This window comes from Marmota marmota, unplaced genomic scaffold, assembly GCF_001458135.2.
Source record: "Marmota marmota marmota unplaced genomic scaffold, marMar, whole genome shotgun sequence".
Classification (NCBI taxonomy): Eukaryota; Metazoa; Chordata; class Mammalia; order Rodentia; family Sciuridae; genus Marmota; species Marmota marmota.
The window spans coordinates 2,358,531-2,371,072 of record NW_026000082.1 but is presented as its reverse complement, the minus strand read 5'-3'; the positions used below and the strand labels follow the sequence as shown (position 1 = coordinate 2,371,072).

The window sequence follows — 12,542 nt, the reverse complement described above, 5'->3', positions numbered from 1 at the left end:
TTTGCCCCCCCCCCCCATTATGGATCAGCATCCACTTATCAGAGAGAACATCTGGTCTTTGTTTTTTTGTTGGATTGGCTTACTTCACTTAGCATGGTATTCTCCCAACTCCATCCATTTACCAGCAAATGCCATAATTTCATTCTCTTTTAATGTTGAGTAATATTTCATTGTGTATATATACCATAGTTTCTTTATCCTTTCATCTATTGAAGGGCATCTGAATTGCTTCCACAGTTTAGCTATTGTAAATTGAGCTGCTATAAACATTGATGTGGCCATGTTACTATAGTATGCTGATTTTAAGTCCTTTGGGTATATACCGAGGAGTGGGATAGCTGGGTCAGATGGTGGTTCCATTCCAAGTTTTCTAAGGAATCTCCATACTGCTTTCCAGATTGGTTACACCAATTTTCAGTCCCATCAGCAATGTATGAGTGTGCCTTTTCCCCCATATTCTCTTCAACATTTATTGTTGTCTGTATTCTTGATAACTGCCATTCTGACTGGTGTGAGATGAAATCTTATTGTAATTTTGATTTGCATTTCTCTAATTACTAGAAGATGTTGAACATTTTTAAACAAGGATTTCTTAATATTTGTATCTTGCAGGTATATATAAAATATTTTTAGTCTTTTATTGCTTGATCTCTGACATTTAAAACTCTCTGCTACCATGGATTCTGTCACACCATTCTTTTTCTTACCTGCCTAATGGTTCCTTCCCTAACTCCTATTTTTCCCCAAAGGGCAGATATTGTAGACTTCTATATTTCACTTTCTGACTTTCTTCCTCTAACTCACTCCAATTGCCTCAATGGTTGTCTGTTAATTATGATTTGCAGACGTATTTTTTGGACCAAATTTCTATAAGTAGTAAATCTATAGTTCCAAAGGCTCATTTATTAGCCTACCTTTAAATGAAATAAATAGTTCAATTTCAACATTTCAAAAGAAAATTATTTTATTCGGGCACTTGCTTTTTTATGTTCTGTAACAACTTTATGTGTCATGCGTTAATTATGATTGGTGTCCTTATGTCTACATGTCAGAAATATCAGCAAATTCTTTCAACTCTGCGTCTAAAATCACAAGTCCTTGAGACCTTGTCTGCATGTTTGTTACTTCAGTCAGGATGTCATCTTTGCTCACTATTGTGATTAGAATAACTCCCTACATGGTCCTCAAGCCATTCGTCTTTCCTCCTCTAATCCCCCTTCCACAGTGCACCCAAGTGATCTTTCTTATCCTCAAATTACATTATGTCATTTTCTTTCTTCATATTCTTTAATGCCTACCCTGATTCTAATTCCTTAGAATGACCTACATGGCCCTTTGTGATTGGATAACAGTGACAGAAATCGTACATATTTTTCAGTCATAAATGTAATTATATGCCAGGAAGGATGATACACACCTGTAATCCTAGCTACTCTTGTGAACCCCTGGCCTGGGTTCATTCTCCAGTGCCACACACACACAAAGTAAGTTATCACTGGTGTTTGCTATAGGTTTGCAGTACATATATTTTTTTTTATCAAGTTTCTGAGATGTTTTAAAATCATAAATAGGGATTAAATTTTATGTAACTATTTCTACAATGTTTGAGATAATTGTGTGATTTCTTCACAAGCTCACTAATGTGGTCAATCACACATTTTCTTATATGAACCACCCTTTTATTCTAAACCCTAATTGATAACACCGTTTTTTCAATGCATTGTTTGATTTGACAGTATTTTATTTGATACGTGGTGTACACATGCACTCATAAATTGAACGCACTTAAATTTTTGGTACCATTCTTATTTTTTGGATTAAGATAACACTGATCTTATAAAATGATTTTAGTACTTTTCTACCTCTTCCTTTTCTTTCTGTCTCATAGATCAGCTTGTATAAACAGGGATGTCTATAAAATCATGAGATGCCAGGCATGGAGGCGTACACTTATAATCCTAAGTACTTGGAAGACTGAGGCGGGAGATCACAAGTTCAAGGCTAGCCTCAGTAACTTAGCAGGACCCTGTCTCAAAAAATAAAAAGGGCCAGGGATGTAACTTAGTGACAGAGCACTTCTAGGTTCAAGTCTCAGTACACACAAAGAAACAAAAATAAACAAATAAACCCGTGTGGGCCTAGTCCTTGTGCTTCTTCCAAAATGACTCATTGATTGCCACATAAGTTTCATCTATGGATAGTTACATATTTTAGTTTTTATTCTTTCTATGCCATATTTCACATTTGAGTGTAGCCTATACATTTATCAATTTTATCTAAGCTTTCAACATTATTGACATATAATTTATTATTTTTAAAACATCCTGTCTGGTTTCCTCATTTCTTTCTATATTTTATTTATTTGCATTTTCCTTTTGATCCTTGATCAGGCTTATAAAAGATCTATTTTTTTCAAAGTAATAGCTTTTGTTATATTCATCATTTCAAAATGTTCTCTTTTGCTTATTTATGCCTTTATGATTTCCTTTTTTCTTTGTTCTTTAGATTTCCTTTTCTCCTTTTTTTTTGAAGGGAGGAAGGGAATATATTTACCCATCTTTACTGATGTCAATGCTTAACTCTCTTTTTTTTTTTTCAGTCTGGTTATTTTCTGATAAATGCAGTTAAGGTACATTTCCTTCTAACTAATGCTATGCTTCCATGTCATAACTTTTAAATTATGAATGTTTCAATTTTTATTATGATTTCCTTTTAAACTCAAAGCTTAATTAACATGCATAGTTTTGGTTTATAACAAATTAGGAATTTTGACAAGCTATTTTTCTGCTACACATTTCTAATTGTATTGATTAAGGTTAGAGAACTTAATCTCTAAAGTTGATTTGGGGAGAAATGGATGTTGTGGCCTTAGTGCCCTGATGGGTAGTGGATCCACCTGTGCTCAGAGCCACTCAAGCTCTATGCTTGTGGGTTATGAATGCGTATGTACATAGATATATGTACATAAATATCAGTTCGTATCAGTTCATTCTCATTAACTTTCATTTGAATTTTCAATATGTTTTCTTCTTTTTATCTGCTTGATTTGTGTCTCAGAGGAATCTATTAGAAATTTTCATATATAATTGTTGATTTTTCTCCTTATTCTGTCAGTTGTTGCTATGTATATATTAGATATATAGAATGTATTTGAATATATATTAATTATTAGGCACACATTTGTTCATAATCATATCGATCATTTTGTCAATATTTGTGGTTTTGTTTTTGGGTTTTTTTTGCCTTGAAAATTTTTGTCTGACATTGCAATGGCTACAACTTTTTTTTGGTTTATATTGCCATTTTTTTCTGTATATGTTGTTTTAGGTACATAACTCCCTTTATTTTCCCTTTCCTTCTATTAGATAGATAAGTCTTTCTTCTTCTGGTTTGAGAGCTACACAGTCTATCTTTATCTTCCTGGGGGTTGTCCCTGAATCCTTAAAGAGCACTCCCAGGTTCACCAGTACTCTGTCTTCTACTGAGATTGTTCTCACCTGCACTCATTTCCTCCATCCTGCCCTACTGCCGCCATATTGTTGTCTACGTTTTTACTTTAGAGTCGTCTTTAATATTATTTTATTGTTTTATGACCCTATATTTTGTAAACAAGAGTAAAATGATAATTACATAGATTAATTTTCACATAACAGGCAATATTGTTTTACATTTATTTCTTTTCTCGCCAGAGTACTTCTTCCAAGGACACTTTGAGAGAGGTATTCATGTGGGAAACCCTTCTGATAACTTGTATAGTTGAGAACATTTTCATTCCTTTCTGATATTTAAATAGTAGCTTAGCTAAATACAAAAGTCTAGGTCCAGAGCTTTTCTCCTGTACTACTTGGAAAATACAAGTTCATCATCTCCCTGCGTCTAGTGCAGGTGCCTTGAGAAAGGAGTTGATGTTGATCTTTATTTATTTGGAGGTATGCTCTTTCATATTGGAAGCTTTTCACAGTTTTTCTTTAGGTTTGATGTCCATAAATCTCATGCCAAGAAATGTGAAAAGATGGGCTCTTTTTCTTTTGGACATCCTATTTGGGACATTGTAAACCCTTCCATTCTGTGGTCTTTAATGTTCTTTAATAATGAGATATTCTCAGTTGTCATTTCTTCAGAGATTTCCTTCATATTTTCTCCTTCAGGATTCCTTTTATGTAGGTCTTGACACTTCTACCTCTGTCCCCTGCTTATACTTGTCTTCTTGTACTTTCTATTTCTTTAACCTGACCTTTTAGATCACTATTTTATTTTTTAATCATATATATGTACATATTTTTTCTACTATTTTATTCATGTTAAATCGTATAATGGAGATTAAGAATAATGCTTTATGAATTTCTTCAGCTTCCTCATCTATTGAATGGGGATAATAATACCAACTTATAGAATTGTTTTCGAAGAATTTGTGATCTAACCCACGTGAAGTGCTTAGAACAATGCCAAGTCTATAGTAAATGAGAGCCGCTTTTATTTTTCTCAGTGTTTATGTTTCCATACCCACTATTGCTCACCAGTTAGTCTTTATAACTGCATGGCTTTGCTTCATGTTACTAATAAAAATTCATTTTCTTTTTAGACTTTCTTGTTATTTCTTATTCATTGATTTTGCTTTCTTTCTTATAAGCAATCCAGTTTTTTGCCTTTATTTTGAGCAGCTCTGTTTCCTAAGTGTCTAGTTGCTGTCTCCTATGAACACATATTTCCTGGAGGCAGCTATCAGCTTCCTTGTATGTTAGTGTTTATATAATGGGGTGGGGTGTAGGAGCTGGGGGTATAGCTCAGTGGTAGAACATATGCTGCATAAGACCCTAGGTTTAATCTGCCCTGTCAAAAAAAAAATAGTTTGATGGGAGAAGGAATAGACAGGGAGAGGTAAATATGGGACTTAGGCTAGGGTCTAGGGAAGGCAGGCAGGGACCTCAGGGCAGAGATGCTCTGCCTTCACCATTCACATTTGGCCAGGTCCTCTTCCCACCCCATCCAGACAGCCCTGCAAGAACCCTTTGCCTCTCCCCTCCCTGTCTTGCGCTCAGTTCTGTTTTCCTCCATTGAAACTGTTCTACCTTGCACTGTGGGTGTGCGAGGGAGGAACTGAGAAGGCTGGGGATATGGGAACGAGGTTGTCATTGACCAGCTGTTCTGCCCACACTAGCATTATTTGGTCCCCACTGTCCCTGTCCTGGTGTGCCTCCCTATTGTTGAGTCATTGGTCCTCTGGCTGTCACTGGGACAGTGCCACTCTTTCCTGCCCTGCTGTGCTGGTCAGCAGAGCCATGCTCCCTAAAGGCAGTGCAAAGGGAACCGGACCACTGAACAACTCAAATGCCCTTCCCTGAATCACCCTGTGCTGGTCCAAGGTCTCTCATTCTCACTCCTGTTTACCTTCACACCTTGGCTCTCTCTGCGGATTTCTCAATGATCATATGCCAGTTTCTCCCTTTCCCTCTCAATTTCACAGTATCTGGCCTGGGAGAAGGACCCAGTTGTCCCTGTCATTTCTCCGTTTTCTCAGGCTAGAAGTTTACAGTTTGCTTTTTATTTTAATATCCTCATATATCACACTGGTTTTAAGAACTGAAAACAATTTTGTTTTTAGGGAGCTACCAATTACATATATGCAAAGCCAGTTCTTCTTAGTCTCAAATTGGAGGATTAAGGTAATGAAATAAAGATCTTTTTAGTATAAGAAAATTCTGATTTGCGAGGCAGCCCACACTGTTAAACTTCCGATTAGCAATGTAGTAAGATTCTCCTATTAGCCACAAAGTAGTCATGTTAAAACAACACGTTATCTCCTTGTTAGCAAATTGAGATTCCCTCGTCATCTATTTGTACTTTGTAAAGAGATATATTCTATTAATCTTTAGTCTTCTTGAAGCCCATTAGAATTTAGCTGAAATAGTCTATGAGGATTTCATGTCCAATGTGTGACAGGACATCTTAACATGTAATTGAGCACAATGGTAGCAGTGTACAGCAGATATATAAAACAGATTGTGTTTACGAGTCAATAGATCTTAGGCAAATGAGAATTTCTGGAAGAATGCCTTTAAAATTCCATCTTTTGTGCTTGGTCTAATGTTTCTTATTTCTGTATTTGCTGAAGATGCACAGTAATCAAAAGGGATTACTTCCAGAACCAAATCCAGTACAAATTATGAAAAGTTTAAACAACCCCGCCATGTTGCAAGTTCTTCTACAACCCCAGCTACAACGAGCTGTCAAACCAGGTAAGTGCCACATGTCCTGACTAAATGCAGAATGTTGGCTTGAAGTTAATACAGCTGCTTTACATTCAAAATGTGAAAAGTACATTTACAAGTTAAAAAAAAAGCACACTTAAATTAGTCTAAAATATATAATTTTCCCCAGACTTGTTATTGAATTTTAATAGATAATCTGAGGTGATAATGTATTTTGGCTGTTTTGGGTAGGTACAACATGCTTATGTGTTTCCTATTTCTTTGCCATTAATAAATGTTATATATTAAACCTTCAATTTAGCTCTTAGTTGACATAAATTTATAGAACAAGTGGTAATAATTAACATACTACATTGTTATAGCCTCTATCAACAAAGAATATATTTCTGTGTAATAGTTTTAGCAGAATACTATGTTAAAAGTGCTAAAAGTCTGTTTCCTCTTTTGTTCTTCCCTTTTTTGATGTAAAATTCTTTCACTCTGTAACCAGTGATGAAAGCATTATTATTTTGTAAGTATTATGCCAATCTTTATACTATCAATATACATTGAATATGTATTTAATATTCTTTTTCTGGTAATAACTTACCTTCTGAAATGTACAATGTACTTTATATACACAAAATGTCTGTTTTGGCATTGTGAGGAAATGAGACCTGATATTCAATACTAAAGTTTGGAATAAATATGTTAAATAAGTTTATTCTGTTTCAATCCCAGTTAGCCTAACATCCACTTGCCTACTGTAATTTAGTTCTAGCATGAATTAATTACTTGATGTTAACATGAACCCCACAAGTTAAAGTCTCAGTCCTCCACATGAGTGCCCCATTTTACAGTCCCAGTCAGAAATTCAATGGGTCTCCAAGGCCACCCACACTCCTGACCAACTAGCTATAAATTTGGGAGTTCCCAGCACCCTCTCAGTTTTGAGAATTCAACAGACAGAAACTCAGGAAAGCACAATGTTTATGATTATAATTGTATGTATTTTAAAGGACATAACTTAGGAGTACCCAAATGAAGAGATACTTGGGGTTTTTATCCTAAAGGAATCTTGAATTTTATCAAAGTCTTTTTCTGTGTCTATTGAGATGATCATTTGATTTTTATACTTTATTCTTTTTTAAAATATTTTTTAGTTATCAATAGATCTTTATTTATTTATATGCAGTGCTGAGAATCAAACCCCGTGCCTTACATATGCTAGGCAAACGCTCTACCACTGAGCCATAACCCAGCCCCTTCTTGATTCTTTTTATGTGCCAATTTACATTTATTGATTTGTGTATGTTGAACCATCTTTGTATCCTTGGAATGAAACCAATTTGATTAGTATATGATCATTTTAACATGTTGTCAGATTTGATTTGAAAGTATTTTATTGGGAATTTTTGCATCTGAGTTCATCAGAATTATGTATATTTCTTCTGTTGTGTCTTTTCAGATTTTTTTTTCAATTTGTTCTTTTTATATATGACAGTAGTGTGCATTCTGACATGTTATACATACATGAAGTATATATTATTCTAATTAGGATCCCATTCTTGTAGCTATACATGATGTGTAGTTTCATTGGTTGTGTAATTATATATGAACATAGAAAAGTTATGTCTGATTCATTCTACTGTCTTTCCTATCCCTATTCCCTCTTCCTTTCTTTTCATTCCCCTTTGTCTAATCCACTGAACTTCTATTCTTCTCTCCCCTGCCGCCCCGCCTTGTGTATGTTATAATCCGCGTATACGAGAGAACATTTGACCTTTGGGTTTTGGGGATTGGCTTATTACACTTAGCATGATAGGCTCCAGATCCATCCATTTACCAGCAAAAGTCATAAAAATCATTCTTTTTTATGGCTGAGTAATATTCCATTCTGTGTGTGTGTGTGTGTGTGTGCATGTGTATATGTGTATTACATTTTCTTTACCCATTCATCTATTGAAGGGCACCTAGATGGGTTCCACAGCTTCACCATTGTGAATTGAGCAGCTATAAACATTGATATGACTGTATCACTGTAGTATGCTGATTTTAAGTTCTTTGGGTATATACAAAGGAGTGGGATAACTGGGTCAAATGGTGGTTCCATTTCAAGTTTTCTGAGAAATTTCTATACTGCTTTCCAGAGTGATTATAACAATTTGCAATTCCACCAATAATGTGTGAGTCTAATTTTACCCAACATCCTCTCCAACATTTATTGTTATTCTTTTTTTAAAAATATTCTTGATAATGGCCTCTGACTAGAGAGTCTTCCCAGGTTTGGATAACAGGGTAATACTTGTTTTGTAGAATGAGTTTATAATTACTCAAACTATTATTGAGGAATAATTTGAGGAGAATTGGTATTAGTTCTTCAAAAGTCTGGAAAAATTCAGTAGTGAATTTATCAGTCTGGGCTTCCCTCCAACTCCCAAGACTTCTTATTTACTGCTTCAATTTCAATACTTGTTATTGATCTATTTAAGTTTTATATATGCCCTTTGTTCAATTTTGGTAGATCATATCTTTCCAGAAATTTGTCCATTTCTTCTGTATTTTCAGCTGTATTGGCATATAGTTTTTTTAAAAAAAAAATTTTAGCTGTAGATGGACATAGTATCTTTATTTTTATTTATTTATTTTTATGTGGTACTGAGAATCGAACCTAGGACCTCATACATGTGAGGCCAGTACTCTACCACTGAGCTACAACCCCAGCCCGGCATATAGTTTTAATATTATGTAGTTATTATGTTCTCCAATGATCCTTTGAATCTCAGTGGTATCTGTTAGAGTGTTTCCTTTTTCATCTCTAATTTCATTTAATTGGGTCTGCTCTCACTTTTGGTTAGTTTAGATAAAGGTTTGTCAATTTTATCTTCTCAACAAATTCTTTCATTGATCCTTTTGTATTGTTCTTTTTTAAATTATATATATACACACACCACACACACACACACACACACACACACACACGTGTGCTAGGTGAGCGCTCTACCATTGAGCCACAACCTCAGCCCCCTTTGTATTGTTCTTTTAATCTCTATTTCATTTGTTTCTGCTCTGATTATTATTTATTTGTTTATTTCTACTGATTTTGATGGTTTGTTCTTTTTGCATTATTAGGTCATGCGTTTGTGATCTCTGTATTTTTTTGGTGTAAGTACTCGTTGTTACGAACTTCCTTCTTAGTACTGCTTTCACTGTGTCCCACAGTTCTTGTGGGTTGTGTTTCTATTTTCATTTGATTCAAGGAATTTTAAAATTTCCACTCTGCTTATATATTCTGTATAATTTTCTGTATAATTGTATGTTCTGTATAATTATGTGGTTTTTTTCTTGCTACTGATTTCTAGCTTCATTCCATTGTAATCAGATAAGATGCAAGAGATTATTTCAGTTTTTTTAACTTGTTTAGACTTGTGTTGTGGCCTAATATGTGTCAATTTTGGAAGAAAGTGCAATGGGACAATGAAAAGAATGTGCATTTTGCAGTTGTTGGGTGGAATATTCTGTAGATGTCTATTAGGTCTATTTGGTCTATAGTATAATTTAACTCTGATGTTTCTTTGTTGATTTTCTTATCTGGATGATTTATTGGTGAGAGCCGGTATTGAAGTTGCCCACTATTATTGTATTGGAGCCTATCTCTCCCTTTATGTTTACTAGTGTTTGCTTTATAAAATTGGGTTGCTTCGACAATCAGTGCATATGTATTTATAATCATTATATTTTTTTAGAGAGAGAGAGAATTTTTTATATTTATTTTTTAGTTTTCGGTGGACACAACATCTTTATTTTATATTTATGTGGTGCTGAGGATCGAACCCAGCGCCCCACGTAAGCCAGTCGAGCGCGCTACCGCTTGAGCCACATCCCCAGCCCCCATTATATTTTCTTGATAATTTTTTCCCTTGATCAATCTATAGTGACCTTTGTATTCTTCTAACTGATTTTGTGTCAACGTCTTTTTGTCAGATATACGTATAGCTACTCCTACTTCTTTCCCACTCCATTTGCTTGGAGTAACATTTTCTATCCTTTCAGTATGTATTTTTCATTACAAGTGAGGTGTTTCTTGCAAGTGACATATTTTGGGGTCTTGTTTTTTAATCCATTTAGTCTGTACCTTTTTAAAAAATATTTTTTAGTTGTTGATGTACTTTTATTATTTATTTATTTATATATGGTGCCTCACACTTGCTAAGCAAGTGCTCTGCCACTGAGGCACAACCCCAGCCCTAATCTGTATCTTTTAATTAGAGAATTAAGACCATTTACATACAGTATGTTCTCCTGTTGTTTTGTTTTTCTTCTGGTTGTTTTCAATATTTTATGTTCCATTTCTTTTTCTTGTATTCATCTTAGAAGTTCGATGGTTTACTGTATTCATAATGTTTGATTCTTTTCTATTTCTCATTTGCATGTCTACTCTTCTAGAGAGATTTATTTTTTTTAACATGCTCTTGTGATTGTGTTTATCTTTCTTCCTCTTCTGGATGTAGAATTTCCTTAAATATCTTTTGTAATGCTTGTTTAGTGGTCATGAATTTCCTTAGTTTATGCTGAGATTGGAAGGTCTTTATTTCAACTTTGATTCTGAAGGATAATTTTGCTATGTAAGCAATCTTGTTTCGCAGTTCTTTTATTCCAGAACTTTGAATATATCATGTTCTCCTGGCGTTTAGAGTTTCTGCTGAGAAGTATGCTATTAAATGTGACTTGGCACTTATATTTCTTGAAGATTTTAATCTTCTTTCTTTGTCCTGTACTTTTGACATTCTGACTATGTCATGGAGAGCATCTTTTCTGGTCATCTTTACTTGGGGTCCTAAATACCTCCGGTATTTGGAAGTCTAGGTTTTTCCCGAGATTTGGGGAAATTTCTGCTATTATTTAACTGATCATGTTTTCTATTCTTTCAGCCTTCTCCCTTGGGTATACTGATTATGCTGGCATTTGATCATTTGAAAGTGTCACAGAGAATGGACTATGTTCTTCTTTTCATTATACCTTTTTTTTCTTTAATTTCTGTCTGAATGTAATGTTTTGTCAGACTTGTCCCTGAACATTAATATTCTTTTTCTGCTAAATCTAATCTGTTGGGGAGGCTTTCAACTGAGGTTTTTTATTTGTTTGTTTGTTTTAATCTGACTAAGGTTTTCATTTTCAAGATTTCTATTTGGTCCTTTATCAAACTGTCTCTGTGCTTACTGCATTTCTCACCCATATGCTGCATTGTTTTTCTTAATGCATTCAACTGTTTATCTGTATTTTTTGAAGATCATTGAAGTTTTTTTATTATTTTTTTTTTAGTTGTAGATGGACACAGTACCTTTATTTTATTTATTTATCTTTACATGGTACTAAGGATCAAACCCAGTGCCTCACACGCAGGAGGCCAGCGCTCCACCACTGAGCTACAACCCCAACCCATCAGTGAGATTTTTAAAAAATATTCTTTTGAATTTTTTTTAATCTGGCATTCCAGCCATTCCAATACCTTTTCATCTGTTACAATAGCATTATGAACTTTAAAAAATATCAGATTGCTTATTTTTTCATATTTTTTTGTTTCCATGTTGGGAGTTGCCGTAGTCTGGCTGGGCACAAATGCCGCAGTCTGGCTAGGCACAAAATCACGAGCCACCACACAGCTTGTAGATTCAAACAGCAACTCTTTATTCCCGAACTCACACCAGCTGTCTACAATCACGTTCTGGGGAAATCCACATTCTCTGCCCAAATCCACCCCCACTGGGCTTCTGTCTCCCAAAAAATACTGTCTGAATCCCGTGAGAACTCAAGGGGAACTCAGGCAGCAGGATACGCCCTATTCCCAACAGGAATAACCTTAAACCTGGAACGCCCTAAACCTGGAACGCCCTAAACCGGGAACGCCCTAAACCCGATTATCCTAAACCGGGAACACCCTAAACCTGGATCCGCCTTGGTCCTTGAGCAAGGTCACCTACATGCAATGTCACTGCAAAATGTCCTATTTCCACGAGTCCTTCCTCTAAGCAACATGGGGTACACTGGCAAGGAAATTGTCATACCTACTTGGCTAATGGCTCCCAGCATCTCCCCCCTTCTGATTAATTAAACAACAAGCAATGTGGCTTAAGGACCGTGCCTGGTAGGTTCTCCAATTCAACATATGGTTCTTACCCGTCATCGGAAAACTGACCTTTAGGCATCAGCCTCCTGTCTTAGGTTGATACCACTGCAATTGGATCATACCCGTCACTGACTACCGGTCCAGCATACAGCCATACTTGTGGATAGGTCTATGCACCAGTGGGGGGGTGAGGTTCTTTGCCTCACCTCTGTTGGCCCCCAAATTTG

At 35.3% G+C, this 12,542-nt stretch overlaps 1 protein-coding gene across 1 annotated transcript in view; it reads left to right on the top strand.

Annotated features, from left to right (window-relative positions):
- Raver2 (ribonucleoprotein, PTB binding 2) overlaps positions 1 to 12,542 on the top strand; it is a 95,817-nt gene that overhangs the window by 37,848 nt on the left and 45,427 nt on the right. The window contains exon 5 of the mRNA XM_048815235.1: positions 6,113 to 6,236. Within this exon, the coding sequence (XP_048671192.1) occupies positions 6,113 to 6,236 (124 nt within the window). The remainder of the gene's footprint in view (positions 1 to 6,112; positions 6,237 to 12,542) is intronic.